Source organism: Malaclemys terrapin, chromosome 13 (assembly GCF_027887155.1).
Source record: "Malaclemys terrapin pileata isolate rMalTer1 chromosome 13, rMalTer1.hap1, whole genome shotgun sequence".
NCBI lineage: Eukaryota > Metazoa > Chordata > Testudines > Emydidae > Malaclemys > Malaclemys terrapin.
Window position 1 is genome coordinate 38,194,036 of NC_071517.1, and position 21,227 is coordinate 38,215,262.

The window sequence follows — 21,227 nt, forward strand, 5'->3', positions numbered from 1 at the left end:
TACCTTTCATGTCCATGCTCATCATGTATTGTCATTACATCCAATCAAAACCCCTAAGGTTGAAGCATCTGAAGTAGAATCTGAATTCTAAGACTTAATGCAAATAGAGATTTGAGAATGTTTGGTGTACTAGTAGTACAAAAGAGGGGGGGGCGTTGTGGAAGCAGAGAAAGAAGTGACAGGAAGGGGATTGCAATGCATGACAGTTTGTTAACAAGAGTCAGGCTAACTGTAACCCTAATAACGCGAGATTTGTAGAAGCGAGGAATGTGTGAGGCGAGTGGGAAAGAACTGTGTGAGAAGTTGTTTTGACCTTGTGTAGATATAATGTGTAAACAACATGGAATGCAGACCGAGAGTCTACATTTTTGAGAAAAACAAGATATCAGAATGACCTATGTATAAACAAAATGCTGCCGTTGCTTTTCATTGTCTGTATCAAAAGGTATAAATGCTTGCTGTAATTGTTTACCTGTTGAGAGACCTGCCTAGGAGGGGGAGACCCTGTGTCCTAGTGCACTCTCTTCCTTTACACAGCTGTTAAAGAGAATAAAGAATCTGATTTGCTGTACCCAAACAAAAGAGTGAGAACTCTGTTACTCTCTGACACACTCCACCTCGGGCAGTGTCCATGCAGCGTCCATGCATTGGGTGTGTGAGCGCTGCCTAATCAGAGTGCCAGACACCTTGTCTACTTGGGAGCTCTTCTAATCTTCCAGCTGTTTAAGTAGCCCATTCATCCCACAAGCATTTCAGGAGGGTGGGGGAGGGGGAAAGCCACTTCACAGGTATTCAAAGAGGGAGAGGAGACAAGGGGTGGGGGGAAGTGTAACAGACCTTTTGAGCATACAGGTTATACAGAGCATACAAATTACTGCTGCTCCTACAACACCTACCAGATACTCCTGGCTTTTCCCCTCTCCAGTCACTTTAAATCCCAGCAGCTTTTCTCTCTCTTCCCGCAGAGCCTTCAAATGGGCCTGGATTTTTTCCTGAAGAAACAGAAATGATTTGGGAGGTTTTACTTGGAGGGTTGAGAAGGGTGTGGAGCTGGGTGTTTTTTCCATCCAACCCCCCAGATTGGTTGGTTCTAATCACTTTGTGACATCAGGACCACCAAGGAGATGAAACCTTATTAATGGAGACTGGGAGTGTGTCATATTCAGACTTGTTAGCAATTCAGGTTCAACTTTTTTTTTTTTGGTAATTAGGGAGAGATCTCATTTGTAACCAAGCTTTTTGGTATTTGTGAATTGATTAGTAGTGTAGCGCATAACAGGACTCTGGAGTCACTTGGGGATGAATCAATAAACCTATGTTCAAGAAGTCTTAATGAATCAAAGTGATACAAATTCCAGATGCCATCAGGGTTTAAATATATTGGCTGGGATTTCGGCCCTGAAGCCCTGGGGACTGCACTGGTTGGACAGAGCTGGTCTAAGCACCAGGTCAAACCCCATGAGACGTCGGGAGGCCATTGGTCTGGTTTGAAGCTGTGCAATCCCAGTTTTGTGGCACACTATCCCTGTCTGGTAGGGACTCAGCACTGGACATGGCTTTGTCCGGTGAAAACAAGAGAGCTGGATTTACATGTGCGTTCCCCTGGCGTGGTCCCCACATTGCCCCCAGTGGCTGAGCAGAAGTTGCAGGGGTCTCAGGTCCGAGCTCCCTTTCCCCTGCCTGCAGGGACTTGGAGCTCCAGGGTCCCCTGCTGTCTGTGGTGTCTGGAAGCTGCGGAGTACCCTGCCTGCAGTGGCTCGGAGCTCCTAACCCCTGTGGGAAGTAGGGGTACCACCACTTTTAACATTTAGGCACCCCAGTGCCCCCTGCACAGTGCCCAGCAGGACGTGGGGGGGGGATACCTCCATGCAGAATGACAAAGGTGGGGTGGGCCCATGCAGGCAGGTGTGGGGATGTCCCATATTCTGGGGATGTATCTGTGGCCACCCTATTAGAAATGCAGATTTGTATAAAGAACATTTGGGGATTGCCCTAGTGCTGTCCTAAACCTTTTCAGTGGCAATGCCCTCTGGGTAGGTACCTCCCTGTCCCATTCCCTGGTAAAGATCCCAGAAGCAGTGGATTCTGGGAGATTTCCAAAGGCTGCAGGTGGGGCTAATGGAACCACTTTGGCTGGTCCTTGCCCACATACACACTAGTGAAGTTCAGATTGACACAGGTCAGCACTGCCCAGAAGTTATTTGCTACAATCCAGGCTAATCCCCCTGGTATTTGGCCCAGCCCTGCGCTGTCTGGAGACCTTTTGTGGGTGGACTCAAGATGTTTGGGGTCCACCCAGTGTTTAGCCCAGTGATCTCCTCCAGTGCAGGCTGGCATCGGATTTTAACCCCTGATGGAGCAACACAGGAATTCAGCATCCCAGTGAGAAACCTCATCTCCCTGCTGGGCCTGGGACCTTTATCGAGGAATCTTTCCCTCCTAAAGGACAAACTTCTTCACAGGGGCTGATACTAAGGTGGCAGCATGGCCTAGTGGTTTGGGCCCTGGACTGGGACAGCAAAGAGCTGGGTTCTATGTCAAGCTGAGTCACTGACATGCTGGGTGACCGTGGGCAACTCACTGCCCCTCCTCGTGCCTCAGTTTCCCTTATCACCCTTTGTTTGTCTTGCTTATTTAGACTGTAAACTGCTCAGGGCAGGGATTGTCCCTCCCTGTGTTTTGTGCAGGGCGCAGATCTCATTTGTGGTCTATTAGGGCTACTGGGATGCAAATAAAGATAATAATAATTTCTATTAAACAAATCTGTAACAACAGCTTGTACCTTCCCTTTTCCACGCTGAAGGTAACACACCCACATAGACTGGCCTGCAGTTCTTAAGATTTAAACCTTACTGATCAATTAACAGCTTCAATTAACAGTGGAAAGTAGTTTTGAAAAGGATTGAGAATCTTAGAGAAAAGCTTCCCACATCAGATATTTTAAAGACTTCATTTTTTGCCTTTCTTGCCACGCTAGCTGATCATTTACTTCTTATAACATCACCCCTACAATGAAGGCTTTACAGAGCTGAATGATGCATTACACCTGTGACAGGCAACTTTCAGTGAAATCAGCCTGTAATTAAAATCCAAAGTTATTACCCATTAAACTTGACAGCAATTCCCTACCTTGTACTCCTGGGCAGCCTCCTCTATGGGAACCACCGTGTGAGTTCTGTGAGCCTGGGACTCTCTGCAGATCACACAGATGGGAGTTTGATCATCTTCACAGAACAGTTTCAGAGCCTCCTGGTGTCTCTCACACACCCCGTCCCCTCCTGCTCCTTTTGCTGCCTGTAAACTCAGCCGCTTGGCAATTTCTAGGACATTTGCCAGCTGCCTGTTCGGCCTGAGGTTTCTCTGTTGCACAGTTTCTCTGCACTGAGGGCAGGAGATGGCCGTATCAGATCCCTCCCAGCACTGGCTGATGCAGGCTCGGCAGAAATTGTGCCCACACTCCAGAGTGACAGGTTCTGTGAAATACTCCAGACAGACGGGACATGTAGCTTCCTCCTGGAGACTTTCCACAGGGTTCACTGCAGCCATGGCTCTCTCTGGGCAGAGTAACAGGGTAAATTTCGATTTCCTGAGTTCACACTATGTCCCGCCTGCAGCAGCAAGGGGGTGTTTCCCTTCCTGGAACTGACTCACTCTGTTTGCTGAATTGGAAAGAGCCAACTTCCAACATTACTGCCCTGGAGGCTTTCATGAAAAATGTACCCCACTAGGGCTCCAGTCCTGCAATCAGCCCCCTGTGCTTACTGGGGCTTCAGATGGACATCAGCATCCATCCCCCTGTCCTGATGAGCTTGCAGAACTGTGTGTCTAAGGAGTGATGTTTAGGCGTGAGAGCCATTAGAGCAAGAAACTGGCCTTGTTAAAGTGAGCACTGAGGCTCTGTCTACACTGGCAAGTTTCTGCACAGTAAAGCAGCTTTCTGCGGTGAAACTCCTGAGCTGTACACGCTGCCAAGCCACTTTGTGCCTGGAAACTGCACAGTTGTAGCGCTGTATAAAAACCACCCCAACGAGAGGCGTAGAGCTTTCTGCACCGGGGCAACAGCACTGCGGTGCCAGTGTAGACACCCTGGTCGATTACAGTGCTGCAATTGGCCTCCGGGAGGTGTCCCACAATGCCTGTTCTTGCCTCTCTGGTCATCAGTTTGAACACTACTGCCCTGTCCTCAGGTGACCAACCGTCAGCCCCCCCACTTCAAATTCCTTGGGAATTTTGAAAGTCCCCTTCCTGTTTGCACGGCGATGCATAGAATGGTCTCAGCGCCTCTTTCCAGGTGACCACGCTACTCCATGCACCAGGCACTCCCCTGCTTGGAGCAATGCCGAGCTGCTGGACCTCATCAGCATTTGGGGAAAGGAGACTGTCCAGTCCCAGCTGCGCTCCAGCCATAGGAATTATGATACCTACGGACAGATTTCACGGTGCATGACAGAAAGGGGCCATGACCGGGACACACTGCAGTGCAGGGTCAAAGTGAAGGAGCTGTGGAACACCTACCACAAGGTGTGGGAGGCAAACCGCCTCTCTGGTGCTGCACCCACGAGCAGGAACATAGCGGGGGGGGAGCAGGGGGAGCAGCCGCTCTCCCACTGAGCATATTCACCAAAGGTGGCGCCTTACCACCGACGACTCTGAGTGCTCCGGGGCTGCAGGGAGCGCCCATGGGGAAAGCCCAGCTCCCCGGTCCCCGCCCCGAGCCCCCGCCCAGCTCACTTCCAATCCGCCTCTGTTCCGACTCTTCCTCCTCCCCTGAGAGCCGCGTTCTGCTTCTCCCCTTCCCTGGCTCCCAGCGCTTGCCCTGCGAAACTGATTCACGGCAAGCCTGGGAGGAGGGGGAACATGGCGTGCTGGGGAAGAGGCGGGGCCAGGGCAGGGACTTGGGGAGGGGTCCAATAGGGGCAGGGGGCAGGGATTTGAGAAGGGGTCCAATAGGGGCAGGGAGGGGGTGGAGTTGGGGCGAGGCAGGGGGCAGGGATTTGGGAAGGGGTCCAATAGGGTCAGTGAGGGGGCAGAGTTGGGGCGGGGCAGGGGGCAGGGATTTGGGAAGGGGTCCAATAGGGGCATGGAGGGGGCGGAGTCGGGGCAGGGCAGGGTTGTTTTTCGGTGGCGGGTCCTTGACTTGCTCCAGGTCTTAGGTGGCATGTCGGTGGCAGGCCCTGAAGAGCCGCTGAAGACCCAGAGCGAGTGAAGGACCCGCCACCAAAGACCTGGTAGGGAACCGCCCGGTGAGTACAAGCCCCCTGTCCCCCCTCAGAACCCGCAAACCCATCAACCCCCCCCTGCTCCTTGTCCCCTGACCACCCCCTCCCGAGACCCCCCCAGGACCGCACCCTCTACCCAACCCCCCGTTCCCCATCCCCTGACCGCCCCCCTAAAACCTCCGTCCCCTCCAACTGCTCCCTGTCCATTATCCAACCCCTCCTCCCAGCCCCGGCCCGGCCTCCTTACCATGCTGCTCCGGGCAGCGTGTATGAATGCCGCACGGCCTGTAACGACAGAAAAACCTCCCTCTCCCAATTGCCCACCCCTTTAACAACCAGTTCTAAACCAGTTCTAAATTTAACAACCAGTTCACGCGAACCGGCTCCAGCTCACCACTGAATACAGGTGCTGCCAAATAATTTTTGAGTGGTGTCATTTTCTTCTGGACAAGCTTCTGACACCCCCTCCATGCACTTGAGTGTCAAGTTTTCCGTGGCATTTGGAGTGGGGGCTGAAGGAGGGGGAACGATGACCCCTCGGGTTTGTTTCAGCAACACTAATGGGTGTGTGTGGGGGAGGGCAGACAGAGTTGAGGAGAGAGATATTTATTGGGCACGCTGAAGCTGCAGAGTTTGTGGGAGGTGCCTGGTCCCCGCTTGCGTCCCTGAGCCCTTGGTGACACAGCAAACTAGGTCCTCCGGAAACATGGCCCTCTTTGGCCCAGGTGAGGGGAGATGCTGCTGTCTTGGGTCTGGACTAGAACAGTTCAGAAGCGTTCTGCCATTGCAGGATGTGTGTTATAGAAGTAGTCAGAGACCGTAACAAAGATCTGGAGCCCAGTATAGTCACGTGGAAAGAGACTGAGCCTGCAACCTACGTGGACAAGACAGGCCCAGGTTGGGAGGGGAAACAGAGGCACAGATAGGGGAAGTGACTTGCCCAAGGCCATTTAATGGGTCAGTGGCAGAGCTCAGATCAGGGCCCAGTTCTCCTGATTCCCAAGTCCAGTGCCCCATCCACTAGACCAGAGGTTCCCAAAGTGGGCGATACCGCCCCCTGGGGGGCGCTGGAACGATCCAGGGGGGCAGTAGTCGCCTCGGGTGCAATCGGGGGGCGTTGAATAAAAATAAGGGGGCGGTGGAAGCATAAAGAAAGAATATAAGAAAATTTTGAAAAACCGTTCGTACATGTTTCATCTGTGGTGTAACATAGAGTTAAAGTTGTAGTGATAACTTTATTTTCCAAATAAATTCACAAATTATAACCATTCAGGTGTCAAGTCCGCCAACAGCTCTTAACAAGCAAGTGTTGGCAGGCGAGCATGTCGCGCATTGTCGGGAAGTCCAGCAGGCATCGGCAGGAATATGTGCGTGTAATGACTTGTTTACAATACAATACTATAAATAGGCGACATGTATGAAATCTAATTTAGATTGTTTCTGAATTGTGTAAAAAGCAGTTAACAATAGTGCAATAAGTATTTAAAATTTTTTATTCATATTTGATACCTTCGATCTTTACGGATTACGGATCACATACAAAGCAAATTGTATTATTGTTGTTTCAATAAAACAGCAATTTACACGTGAGTATTTTTATACATTTTCTTACATATCTACCGTACGTTTCTGTGTCTCTAGTGCTTACTAATAATAAAATCATAGCAGGCTTGTGGCGGTACAGTACTATTTGAAGTGTTCAGTCAATATATTTGTCATATTTTTTATTACAATATTAACGAAAACGGGAATGAAATCGTAAAAAAACTGTTAACTATTAACATTTATTTATATCTATCGAATCATCTGTGTTAATTGGTAAATAAGGCGTGTGTTAATAAGGAACAATTATTTAAATAAGGGCAAACTAAATTAAAACTATTAACTGATTTTTAATTGCATATTGATTATTTTTAATTAATTATTTCTTGATAAATTTAGTTTGATATTTGACAGTTTAATATCAAATACATATATCTAATGCTGAGCAAAGAACAAAACCCAGTTTATTAGTTTCATTAGTATTTTAGTTTGGTTGTCTTTTGCCATCTTACGCAAAAACCACTGTATACCTGATGTCGTGGGCGATATTCTAATAACACATCTTTCTTTACTATATTGTAGGACGTAGGTAGAAATATAGATACATAAAAGAACACAAATTTGTCACTGCATCTTTCTGTTTGTTCACTTAAAGAAGGTAGATTTCCAGAGGGGTGCTGAGTAATTTTTTTTCTGAAAAGGGGGCGGTAGGCCAAATAAGTTTGGGAACCTCTGCACTAGACCCATGCCACCTCCCACATATGTATTGGGTTTGATCCCTTCTTGTTCCACTCAGTCAGGTCACCTTTATGGAAGGGGGCCTATACGGTCTGAAAAAACCCTTCTGGTATTAGGAAGGTAGCTCCTGGAGGCTCCAGCTAGATGAGGGCCCATTGTGCTAGTAAGAGACAGTCCCCTCACTTCAAAGAGACAGAGGATGGAGTATTATCCCCATTTTATGGCCCAGTGAGATTAAGTGACTCATCCAAGGTCCCCCAGGGAGTCTGTGGCAGAGGCAGGAACTGAACCTACATCTCCCAAGACCCATTCTGTTGCCTTATCTAGAAGCCCATCCCCTAAGCTGCAGATGCCCCCTAAAGAATGGGAAATGCTCCAGAGCTCATGTCTGCACCCCACGCTTTCCAAGATGGCAGCTGAGTTTTCTCTAGCAGCAGCAGGATTGGCTGCTTTAAATGCTACATTTACAATACCCCCCGCCCCAGAGATTGTACCCTGGACCTGTAGCCCCACAAGTACCAACCCCCTTGAGCCAAGGGAACAACCTCATTGGCTGTGAGTGAGTGGAACCAGCCACTAGGGAGCACCGCACTCCCACAGCCTACCTAATGGTTACACCCATAGATGAGTGAATCTGATTTCCCCACCCCCCAACTTCACTAAAAATACATCCAGGATCAGCCCCCTCCCCCATGCCGGCACAGAAGATGGCCTGGTCCCCACTGAATCCCTCTCACATATCATGCAGTCCCCCTGCATATCTGGGTTGGCGGGGTGCTCCCCAGCACCCCTCGCCACAGGTTCTTTTATGCACAATGTAGGCTCCAGCAATAAAACCCAGACACCTAATTTGAGCCCTCAGGCGCCTCTCTGCACTAAGCCTTCAGCCACTTGGAATTGCTCACTGCCTTCCCGAATGGGTTTGTAGGTGATATTCTGCGCATGTCACTGGTAATACCTTTGTCTGATCCTTTGAAGACATTTTGCTGCAGTAAATGGAACTTGGGAGGTTTTTTTTAAAGTTTTGTATTATTAATTTATTTGGACTGAATGGCGCACTGGAGAGAGGTTATGGATTGACAGCTCTGGTACCTAGAGTCACCTTTGTTCCTGTAGAACAGGAGAGCAGCAGAGCCAGCCAGCCCCCCCATGATTCCCCAATGATGGGCTTCTGTAGATAAATCTCTGATCATTTGCATATGACTTTACATTGTGCCTCTTCATATAACCTTGTAGTGGGTCTACCCACATGTGACCTCTGTTTTCACGAAACTTTGTATGTGTAGAAACCTTGTACTGATGATCCTTGGTATATGAAAACTGCAAAGCCTCATTTAGAAACTTTGCATTGCCCTTGGTATAATGTTACAGCCCCTAAGGATAGAATAAGATAGAAGAAAAATGTTTCTTTGCTAAGAATAGACTAAGATTTCCCCTCACCCCTTAATCCATTGCCCTGTTGAATGAATGAGGTGTGAATGAGGAAGGTATGGAAGGCAGCACCTCCAGACAGCTGAACAGTTGGAGAGGGGATGGAAGCCAGACTCAAGGACAATAAAACTTGTTAAGTGGGCTCACGTACTTGTAAAACAATATCATTCTCGTGTTTTTATTTTAAGTACAAAATAAATATGTATAATGAATTTAAAAGTATGTAATTAGTAATTTGATATGTCGGGTGGCGCCTTTTTTTAATGTGTTTGCTCCCCCTGATGTTAGAACCTGGCTACGCCCATGAGCTGCTGGTTCTACAAAGAGCTGGACGTGATACTCGGTGGTGACCCCACCTCCACTGCAGAGACCACCATGGACACTTTGGCAGCTCAGGTCACAGTTGAGAGTGGACCGAGCCAGGAGGAGGAAATCGTGGACGGGGATGTGGAAGGGGACCCAGAGGCAGAGGACAATTCAGTGTTCACAGATGGATGCAGCCAGGAGCTATTCTCCACCCTGGAGGTGGACAGACAGTCACAGCAGTCAGAGTTCGGCAAAGTGGAAACAGGAGATGAGACCCCTGGTAAGTGGCTTTGATTTTGGGAATCGCTGAAGCAAGCTGTTGGGGGAAAGAGGGCTGGAGAAGGCTGGCTTGTTTCTGTACTTGCCTGGGGTCAGCCAGTTAGTGACAGGTATGTGAATAGAGGTTGTGTTTTAAAACACTGTTTCAGTGATCTCTGTGTTGCAAACAATAGTACTTTTGTAAAATGGTGCATTTTGACTTCACAGATCTGACCTTGGGAGCCCAGACTCCCTCTTTGTGATCGCTGGCTGAACGGCTGTGCAGGATTAGAAAGCCGCCACAAAAAACTAGAGAGGACTTTCTTCATGAAGTTATGCAGCACTCCAAGGACAAAAAACAAGAATTGAAGGAGTGGAGGGACAGCGAGTCCTGTCCCCCCCCCCCCCCCCCCCCGACACCACCACCACACTCATATCAATATCCTGGCTCCAGTCACTACCCATGCATTCTGTACCTGCCCCGTCACAGTCCACGCTGAGGACACCCAGTACCCACTGCACTCAACACCCGTTCCTCTGCAGTTTCGCTCTGCCAAAGTACAGTACCTGCTGCACTCTACTCCACCAGACAAGGCTGCATATGATTCCTGAACATACACAAATCTTTAACTGTCCCGGGACCCCACCTCCTCCTGGGACCCTCACTTTCCCCATCCCCTACAGTGTTGATGAGGTTTTTGGTTGTCTCTCTCCTCCGGTTGCTGTTGTTTAATAAAAGAATTGTTTTGGTTTGAAAGTAATCTTTATTCTGTTAACTGAAAGCAAACAGAGCCCTGCAAAGCAACAGGCAATTTTATTAAACCATCCCAATGCATCGTCCACACCAATCCAAATCACCTACTAGCATTACAAGCATTGAACTCCTGAGCATAGCTTTCAGCTTCAAATTGCTGCCTCAAGTCATCCCTGATCCTTAGGACCCCACGCTGTGCCCCTCTAATAGCCCTGGTGTCTGGATGTTCAAATTCAGCTGCCAGGCACTGAGCCTCAATGGTCCAGCCCTGAGTGCAGCTTTCACCCTTCCCTTCACAAATATTATGAAGTGTACAGCACGTGGCTATAAGCATAGGGATATTGTCATCGGCCAGGTCTAGCCTCCCATATAGGCAGCACCAGCGGGTCTTTAAATGGCCAAGAGCACACTCAACAGTCATTCTGCACTTGCCCAGCCTGTTGTTGAACCGCTCCTTGCTGCTGTCAAGGTTTCCTGTGTATGGCTCTGTATGCCACGGCATAAAGGGGTAGGCAGGGTCTCCCAGGAACACAATGGAGATTTCGACTTTCCCCACAGTGATCTTCTGGTCCAGGAAGAATGTCTCGGCTTGCAGCTTCTGGAACAAGCCAGTGTTCCGAAAGATGCGTCATGCACCTTTCCGGACCAGCCTGTGTTAATGTCCGTGAAATGACCACTGTGATCCACAAGCGTCTGGAGGACCATGGAGAAATACCCCTTCCGATTAATGTTCTCAGTGGCTAGGTGGTCTGGTGCCAGAATTGGAATATGCGTGACATCTATCGCCCCTCCGCAGTTAGGGAAGCCCATTTGTGCAAAGTCATCCACAATCTCAGGCACGTTGCCCAGAGTCATGGTCCTTCGCAGCAGAATGTGATTAATGACCCTGCACACTTCCATCAACACGAGTCCAACGGTTGACTTTCCCACTCCAAACTGGTTAGCAACCAATCGGTAGCAGTCTGGAGCAGCCAGCTTCCACAGTGCAATCGCCACACACTTCTCCAATGGCAAGGCAGCTCTCATTGTCATGTCCTTGCACCGCAGAGCTGGGGCGAGCTCACCATCCAGTCTCATGAATGTAGCTTTCCTCATCTGAAAGTTCTGCAGCCACCACTCGTCATCCCAGAGGTGATGATGTGATCCTACCACTCAGTGCTTGTTTCCCGAGCCCAAAAGTGGCATTCCACAGTGGTCAGCACCACCGTGAATGCCACAAGCAATCTCATGTCATAGCTAGTGTGCATGGCAAGATCAATGTCGCACTCCTCTTGCCTTTGTAGTTTAAGGAATAACTCCACTGCCACTCGTGACGTGTTAGTGAGAGCAAGCAGTATATTGGTCAACAGTGCAGGATCCATTCCTGCGGACCGAAAAGCCAGAGCGCACAGTACACAAACCGTTGAAAGATGGCGCAAAATGTGGATGTAAGCGCAGGGATTGCTGGGATGCGAAGCAATGCATCATGGGAGGATTGGGACCAAACACTTAGTGGCAGAAGAGGGGGAGATGTTCTGTGGGATAGGTGCCTGGAATGCACCATTCTGAATGCCAATGTAAGTACCGCAAGTGTGAACACGCTATTGCACAAGCAGCTGACAGTGTGAACACAAAGTATCAGGGGGTAGCCGTGTTAGTCTGTATCCACAAAAACAACAAGGAGTCTGGTGGCACCTTAAAAACTAACAGATTTATTTGGGCATAAGCTTTCGTGGGTAAAAAACCCACTTCTTCAGCTGCATGGACATCTGGTGACTGTCCCGTTCCCATGGGCGTTTGCCCTCCAGGGGTAGAGCGGTGGGTCCGGTCGGGGGCAGCGCGGAGCGGGCAGGGGCCAGGTGGGTGGCGCGGGCCGAATCCCTGCTGCTGCCGGGGAGCCCCGCGCCTCTCCCTCCCGCTCGCGGCTACGGCTCCTTCTGTTAGAGCAACAGGTCAACTATTTGCTTATAAGCCCAGCTGTCATATCAGGAGCAACGGCTGTATCTGCAAAACACCCGCTGCAGCCCTCTGTGCAGCAAGATTATGTGATAACACAAGGCGGCCAAACCACCAGCCTAGGTGAGACAGACAGGCACTGCTATTTCAGTCTAACATATGCCTCAGAGTGGAGTGCAGGGGGGAGAGAAGGGGGTGCTAAGGAAAGAGGTGATAAGTTCAAGCAAATGTTAAACCACATCCTGTTATGTATCCATTCCCTTGCCCCTCTCTCAATCTGCATACAATGCCCTTTGAAATGTTCCTTCCGCATACACGTATAAGGTATGCATGCTAAGTTGTTTGTTGCTCGGTATAAAAAAGCTGCTCTGTACTTGTAAGGGGCTCTCTCTCTGGCATTAGCCGAGGGGAGCACCCACTCAGCTGACTGGTCAATAAAAACTTAAAGCCGTCTTCTAGACTCCCATGCCTCCTTGGGGTAATTGGGCAGCTCCAGAGGGAAACGAGCCCATTTGGCTAACACTTCCCGGCGGGACGCACCCCCCGGCCTGCCCCACGCACATGCGGCACGCATCCAGCTGCTGCTTCCTGGCAGGAGGAAGATTAGGCGTGGTCCGCAGAATCCTGAGGCATAGCTGAGATTACCCCCGCCTCGGAATCCACGGTCAGAGGTGGGGTAGTGGTGGCGGCCCCCCCTAGAATTGCATGCAGCTCAGCGTAGAAGCGGCATGTCTGCGGCTCTGACCCGGAGTGACCGTTTGCCTCTTTTGTTTTTTGATAGGCTTGTCTGAGCTCCTTAACTTTCACGCGGCACTGATATGAGTCCCTATCGTGGCCTCTCTCCATCATGCCCTTGGAGAATTTTTCAAAAGTTTTTGCATTTCTTCTTTTTGAACTTAGTTCTGCTAGCACTGAATCCTCTCCCCATATAGCGATCAGATCCAGTACCTCCCGTACGGTCCATGCTGGTGCTCTTTTTCAATTATCGGCCTGCATGGTCACCTGTGCTCTCCACGCTGGGCAAACAGGAAATAAAATTCAAAAGTTCACGGGGCTTTTCCTGTCTCCCTGGCCAGTGCATACGAGTTCAGATTGCTGTCCACAGCGGTCACAATGGTGCACTGTGGGATAGCTCCCGGAGGTCAATACCATCGAATTGCAGCCACACTAACCTAATTCGAAATGTCGGGGAGGAGTACAGAAATTGATTTTAAGAGCCCTTTATTTCGAAATAAATGGCTTCGTTGTGTGGACGGATGCAGGGTTAATTCGGTTTAACGCTGCTAAATTCGAATTAAACTCATAGTGTAGACCAGGCCTGAGAAACTGATCCTCTCCACCAGGTGCACTGGGGAGTGAAGTTTGCCCTCACCAGTACAGAATAGGTGTAACAGCATACACAGCTCCTCTGGGGAGTTCATGGCTTCCACATGCATGGGAGCGTTTGGGGGAGGGAAAGGACTTTTTGGCCCTCTTCTCACCTCCACCACCACCAATGCCTCTGTGTGATGGCAGCCATATTTTGACCCCGTAATAAATAGATAGGAACTGCTTCTGCCAGGAGAAATTACAGGGAAGCATAGATGGTCCTCAGTAAGGGAAATAGGAAATCCAAAATATTTCTCTCTCCTTTCTACCCAGCCCCCAGAGACTCAAATATACCTGCATGGAGACAAACCCATCTGGCTCATCCTTACCCTACAGACTTCAAAATCTCTTTCTGAACAAGCCCTTTCATCTCCAATGAGATATTGCTCCAGGAGCTGTCTGGAATCTACGTTCCCTTTGATCAGAACCTTTCTCAGTCAAGTCAATAGGACAAGTGCTTTGCTGCCTGTGCCGGCCTGCTGAGCTGATGAACTGTAATGGGCAGAGATTGCACCAGTGATCTGGAACAACCCCTGGGGTTGTTCCAGACCAGAAGTCTATTGAAGGTGAACCCTAAGGAAATTAAGAGTTTAAATTATCCTCCACGTGTCCCACTTCCCACTACAATGAATCCAACCCACAGGACCCTTGGACAGAAGTATCAGTGTAGCAAAGTAGGACAAGTCAGCAAATAAAAACAATCATAGGTGTCAGTAACTGCTACTGGCATCAATTCGCTGCTACTGGTAGCAAATTACATCAGAGAGCAGTTTGTTACAATAGGTTTTGGTTTTTTTTTACAATCCCTTACATATGAATGACTGCTACAGGTAGCAAATTCCTACAGATCACAATTTCTCACACTAAACCAGCTCCCACCCTCTCAGCCCCATGTCACTGTCCCAGCCCCCAGCACAGCCCAGGCTGGCTCCCCCTGGCCCGCACACACCGGGAGCTGGCGGCAGCTTTCCCGGGCCCAGGGCGGGAATCGCAGCCAGCTCCGCTGGGAGCAGCCTGGGGCCAAACCTCCCACTGCAACCCGGGTGTGATGGAGGGGTGGGTCTCTCTTACCTTCCCTCTGAGCGGGACCCGCCTGGGGCAGGGACCAGGCTGGGAAGGGGCCCTGGCCAGGCTGGGGGCTCTGCCCTGGGAGAGGCTCCTGGGGAGCAGCGGGAAGGGCCCTGCTGGAGATTCCCCTCTCCCGGCTGCAGCCGGGGCTCCAGGCTCCCAGCACCAGCCGCTGGGGCTCAGGGATCTCGCCAGGAGCCTGAGTCCCAGAGTCACCGCAGCAGCTGCAAGTCACTTCCTGCTGCTGGGACTGACCCCAGTGATGCTTCCAGAGCCGCATCCCATCGCGCTGCAGCCCCCTGCCCCAGACCCTGCCTCCTGGGGGCCCCACCTCCCCTGGGCACAGGCAGCTTCTCCCAGCGTTATGTAGGCATCCTACATAGAAACCACAGGATCAATGGGGACAGAAAGGAGACGGGCAAATCCCGGGGCAGGGGGAGAAGGGAGGTTTCTAGGGAGATGGGGTTGTTCCAGAGAATCCAGGGGTGATGGGGAGTCAGGGACGCTCTGGTAATAGCTTGGCACAGGGAGCAGTTGGGCAGAGCTGGTCTCTTGTCTCCACACCACATTCACTGGCTACCAGCCCTGGGCTGGAGCTACCAGCTCTGCTCCCCTAGCTCGGGTCATGGAGCTGTCAGAGTTGTGCCACTGGCAGGGCCGGCTCTAACATTTTTGCCGCCCCAAGCAGAAAAAAAAGCCGAGATCGGTGGCAGCTCTACCGCCGCTTCATTCTATGGCGGCAATTCAGTAGCAGGTCCTTCGCTCCGAGAGGGAGTGATGGCCCCACCCCCAAATGGCCGGATGTGCCGCCCCCCTCTTCATTGGCCGCCTCAGGCACCTGCTTGCTACGCTAGTGCCTGGAGCTGGCCCTGGCCACTGTGCTCTTCCAGTTACTTGTAGGTCCAGATGAACCTGTCCCTGGCCTCTATTTAAACCCCTTCATGTCTGCCCCCTTCCCAGGGATCCCCTCTCCCAGCTGGCTCCCCCATGTGGGCACTGACTGCAGCTCCCCGTCGGGCACCTGGATGTCAGCAGCAAAGCTCCTGTTGCTCTGGGTCAGGGACAGGTGCTTTGCCCATTCAGGATTGTCCCCTATTTCCCCCTCATCGTTTTCCAATTGTCACCAAAATCATCCACCTTCTCCTGATGGGCGCCCAGACAATCTCCTGCAATGTTGGAATTGGTCAGATTCAGCCATCGAAACAGACCAGTGCCACTGAGTTAAGGGCAGGGCCTCATTTTACTAGGCCAGAAACAGATCAAGATATTAGAAGCACTCTTAGGTTATGGTTACTGATGCAGCCACGCCACTGTAAGCCCTCTAGGGCAGATAGGGTGACCAAATGTCCCGATTTTATAGGGATAGTTCTGATATTTGGGTTTTTTTCTTATTACCCTATTACCCCTCACCCCCCTTCCTGATTTTTCACACTTGCTGTCTGGTCACCCTAAGTGCAGTGGTTCTCTCTAGTGCAGTTCTCTCAGAGCACGGCCACCAACTCTTGCTGGTGGCCACTCTGACAATTTTCCCTAAAATACTTAATTAACTTTAGGAAAAACAATTACATATGCACATATCCATGCCCATATCCTGGTAATTTATTTACCTTTTTTTTTTTTTTTTTGAAGACTCAATAATAAAAATAATGTACAGTTGTCTCTATTATTTACTGGACCTATACAGAATAGAAACATAAATTAGGTGCTTGCATGTTCTTGTCTTTTTTAATTGTTTGTTTTGCATTTTTGGTTGCATTTTTTTAAAAAAAGACCTGATAGCTAGTGTCAAGGCTGATTCCTCACTCTGGCACTTCGAGTGCAGAAGGTGGGGGCCCACCAGGATTTTAAAAATTAATATTTAGCACTCCAGGCTTGTATTAAACTCCCAAGGTTACAGCTTCTCTCTGACCTTGGCTTGGTAAACACTGCCACCACCCAAGTGAAAAACTGCCTCTTGCAAATCCTGGAAAAACTCAATTGGAAAGTTTTCCCTGAGGCCCTGTTGGCTTTTCCACCCCTCGCTCAGGGAAGCCAAGAAAAAAAAGGGAAACCCAGCTGTTGCCACCAGCTAATTGAAAAGCAGATGCACAGACCTTTTAAGACACAAAACCAATCAGGTTCTTAAAAAAGGTAAAATTTATCTAAAACAAAAACAAAGAAAATACATCTGAAACTTAGGCTTTTGCTAGATTTTAAAAAAGCAATTCCAAAAATTAAGCACCCCAAATAGCTTTCTTGGGAGGGGGGTTCAGCTTAAAGGTTACAAGCAAACAAAAGCATTAGGGTCTGCACAGAGGAGTCCACAAGCCTTACAGAAAATAAAAGAAATAACCCTAATCACATCTATCTAAACATTCCCTGTCCCAGTGAATTCTTCTAGGTGTGGAAGATAAATTTTCATACCTGGTTCAAAATTTACACAGCATTCCAGCTGCCCCTGTCCCTTCAGCCCAGAGAACAACAAAGAGACAAAGGGAAAGCTTTTTTCCCATTTTAAAAAGTTTTAGCCTTCCCATTGGCTCTTTTGGTCAGGTGTTTACCTGGAGGACTTTTTAACCCTTTACAGGAAAAGCAAGCAGCCACCAAGAGGGACTTTATAGCTAACTGGCTGGCTGGGTGCCCTGAGTTACTACAGAGAATTCTTTCCCAGGTGTCTGGCTGGTGGGTCTCGCCCACATGCTCAGGGTCTAATTGATCACCAGATTTGGGGTCAGGAAGGAATTCCCCACCAGGTCAGACCGGCAGAGACCCTGGGGGGGTTTCGCTTTCCTCTGCAGTATGGGGCACGAGTCACTGCTGGTTTAAGCTAGTGTCAATGGTGAATTCTCTGTTACTTGAAATCTTTAACTCATGATTTGAGGACTCCAATAGCTCAGCCAGAGGTTGGGGTCTGTTGCAGGAGCGGGTGGGGGAGGTTCTGTGGCCTGCGATGTGCAGGAGGTCAGACTAGATGACCACAATGGTCTCTTCTGACCTTAAAGTCTATCAGACACTCTGCGGGGCCTTTACCTGTTCTGTTACATGGTCCCAGCCCCTGGCATGTGGCTAATGTCCTGTGTCTCCTCCCAGTGCCCCCCAAGGTCTTTGTTTCCTGAAGAGACATCCCCGACGGCTCCATCAACCTCTCCTGCCACGCCAGGGGTTCTTCGCACGTCCCATCCACATCTCCTGGATGCGGGATGGAAAAGACATCCTGGCAGAGAAAGATTCCAGCGGGATCCTGCCCAACGCTGACGGCACCTACCATACGCAGTCGTCCCTTGAGATCTCTCTGCTGCGCCTGCCAGCAGGGCCAGCTTTAGCAAGTGCGGGACCCGATTCCTGGGGCGGCACTTCGGATCGCTGGCTGGGGGTGGGGGGGCCGTGGGGCTTGCCACACTCCGGCTGGCGGTCCGGCCGGGGTTGCAGGGCTGCGGGGCTCCCGCGGTCCTGCCGGGAGAGCGGGGCCGCAGTGCTGCCGTGGTCCAGCCGGAGCTCCAGCTGGGAAAGCGGGGCTGCGGAGCTGGCCGTGCTCTGGCTGGAGCTCCAGCCAGGAGAGCAGGGCCTCGGGGCTTGCCGCGGTCCAGCCGGTGTCGCGGGGCCTCGGGGCTTGCCACACTCCGGCTGGAGCTCCAGCCGGGAGAGTGGAGCCGCGGGGCTTACCGCGCTCCGGCCAGCGCTCTGGCCAGGGGAGCGGGCCCCCCGAAGACGACAGCCGCTGGGGTGAATGTGCGGGGCCTGATTCTGGGGAATCGGGCAAATCGGCCTAAAGCCGGCCCTGCCTGCCGGGTAGAGGACAGCAGCCTGTCAGAGCCTGCGCTCGTCTGGGGTAAGGGAGGGGTGAATGGGGAGTGTGGGGGGAGGGGGAAGGCAGAGCCCTCTCAGAATTTCAGAGATGGGGTGAGGCCCTGTAGCAGAAGGGTCAATATTCCTGCCCATCATCAGCGTGAACTTTTCTAGTCAGGGTATTTGTGTGATCCACAGAAATGGCCGATCCCGCAGAGAATCTGATTTTCTGGCCATGGTGGCATCCAGTGACAGAGAGTTCCACAGGCTGATGATTCTACAAGTGAAAGGCCCAGCTGCTGTGTGCCGTGCATGATTGTGTCCACACAACCAACCCCGTTCCATCAACCTAAAGGGCTCTTAAAATCAACTTCTGTACTCCTCCCTGACAAGGGGAGTAGTGCTATAATCGACCTTGCTGAGTCGAATTTGGGGTAGTGCAGACACAAATCGAAGATACTGGCCTCTGGGAGCTACCCCAGAGTGCTCCATTGTGCTCCATTGTGACCGCTCTGGACAGCACTTTAAACTCTGATGCACTAGCCAGGTACACAGGAAAAGCCCCGGGAAATTTTGAATTTCATTTCCTATTTGGTCAGCGTGGTGAACTCAGCAGCACTCAGCAGTACAGGTGACCATGCAGTCCCCCCAGAATCATAGAGTATAGGATATTTCTACACTCCCCTCTGGATCCAAAGCTATCCAAAGCTTAAAGATTCTTACATAAAAAGGGTCACAATTAACTTTCCCAGACTCTTGATTGCCTTTTACTTCTAACTCCTGCTTTCAAACACACAGCAATCTGAAAAAGACAACACAACCTATATTGGTAGGTTTGCATTTCTTTCACCTCTGCTACAATATACACTGCACATGTTCTGGGGAAAATGCACATCCTCTCCACAATTCAATTTCTACACAAGGTGTAATTGTTTCTTTTGTGCTTATAAAATCTCCATGCACCCACAGTAAAGTGACAGCTCGACCACACAGAGCTAGGGGCACTGTCCTTCTCTCTCTTTACCAGATCTTTTATCTGCTCTTTTGTTACCCAAAAATCAATTCAAATATTTTATTCTCCTGGCTTTGACTACCCTGCTGCAGACTATATAGTAAAACTTGAGTTCTGCTTAGCTATACCTTAACCAATCATTTTACTGAAATTTAACTAACCAATCCTAACATATTGTAGCATGGTTATTTAACCAATTATATCCCACCCCCTTAATTGGTTTACACCCAACAAAATTAATTATACAGCAGACAGAAACCATTACAGAACCAGACAGAGACCATGCAAATAAACATATAAAACAATACAGAAACAAGGATTTCACATCCCAGCTATTGATAAGTGAGTTCTTGCCAGACAGGATGCTATGCAACTAAGTTTCCTTTTACATCTTCTAGGCTCTTCCCTTTCTCTGGAGGTGATAGGAATATCAGGACAGGATTGTATTCCTAACAGCCCAATAGCACCTGATTTCCATGTGACTGGTTTGGAATGTGAGGATGTGACCCTTCGCTTCCCAGTTTATGTCTGCCTCTGCTGCTTAGCCGAAGGCCTTAGCCTAAGAACAGGGCCTCAGACTGTCAGGGTAAGAGAAGGCCCTTACACCAGCAGACAGTGATTTTGATTCTCTCTTTTATACCTCTATAACTAGCTAAGTGATAAGAATACATGTAAATTCTTAAAGTATAGGCCTTTACAGATAGGCCCGAATATTTATATCCTAACAACACTCCACCGACTTAATGCGCTTAGTGTGGACATACGCAATCGACTGTATAAAATCAGTTTCTAAAAATCGACTTCTATAAAATCGCCCTGAATGCCTCCATGCATTAAGCCAGAGGTCTCAAACTCAAATTACCACATGAGGACCAGTACATTGGCCTGAGGGCCGCATTACTGACGCCTCCCCCCTGCCGCCCTCGGCCCCGCCCCCACTTCACCCCTTCCATGAGGCCCCACCCCTGCCCTGCCTCTTCCCACCCCTTCCCTGCCCCCATTCCAACCCCCTCCCTGAAATCCCCACCCCAACTCTGCCCCCTCCCTGCCCCCAGGGGGTGCAGGATGGGTGTGGGGTGTGGCAGGGGCTCAGGGCAGGGAGTTGGGGTGTGGGGTGCAGGAGGGGTGAGGGGTGCGGCAGGGGGCTCAGGGCCATGGGTTTGGGTGCAGGAGGGTGCGGGGTGCGGCAGGGGGTTCAGGGCAGGGGGTCGGGGTGCAGGGTGCGGCAGGCAGCTCAGGGAAGGGGGTTGGGGTGCAGGAGGGGTGTGAGGTGCGGCAGGCGGCTCAGGGCAGGGGGTTGGGGTTCAGGAGGGGTATGGGGTGCAGCAGGGGGCTCAGGGCAGGGGTTCGGGGACAGGCTCTGGCCCGGCGCGCACTGGGGCAGGGCAGGCTCCCTGCCTGCCTGTCTGCCCTGCCCTGCCCCACCCCCACGCCGCTCCAGGATGTGTGTATTGCTGTTGCTTCAGGCACCGCCCCCAGCATCTCCCATTGGTCAGGAATGGGGAACTGCGGCCAATGGGAGCTGCTGGAGGCGGTGCCTGAAGCAACATCAACACACACACCAATGTGCCCCCCCTTCCCCATGTTCCAGCTGCTTCCTGGCGCAGGGGCAGGGCAGGCAGGCAGGGGAGGGTGGGGGGCCGCGAGGAGCTCACGGGCCACAGAAAATAACCCCCTGCATTAAGCTGTGCCCTATCAGTGCAGGAGGACTGCATGAGCTTGGAAAACATGTCATCGCGAGTGCGTTTTTTTCGCCTTCTAATCTGCGATAACCTCAAGGATGGTGATGATAGGGGGAGCTCTACGATTCTGGGGGGACTGCATGGTCACC

At 50.7% G+C, this 21,227-nt stretch overlaps 1 protein-coding gene across 2 annotated transcripts in view; it reads right to left on the reverse strand.

Annotated features, from left to right (window-relative positions):
- LOC128847228 (zinc finger protein RFP-like) overlaps positions 1 to 5,784 on the reverse strand; it is a 28,842-nt gene extending 23,058 nt beyond the window's left edge. Inside the window, exons 1-3 of one of the 2 annotated variants that reach the window (XM_054046597.1) lie at positions 5,614 to 5,784; positions 3,130 to 3,554; positions 897 to 992 (exon numbers count right to left, since the gene is read on the reverse strand). In XM_054046597.1, the coding sequence (XP_053902572.1) occupies positions 897 to 992; positions 3,130 to 3,554; positions 5,614 to 5,656 (564 nt within the window). In that variant the 5' untranslated portion in view covers positions 5,657 to 5,784. Of the gene's footprint in view, positions 1 to 896; positions 993 to 3,129; positions 3,555 to 4,515; positions 4,647 to 5,613 lie in introns of those variants that run through there. The other variant, XM_054046596.1, reaches the window with a different exon arrangement.
- Positions 5,785 to 21,227: the final 15,443 nt, after the last annotated feature.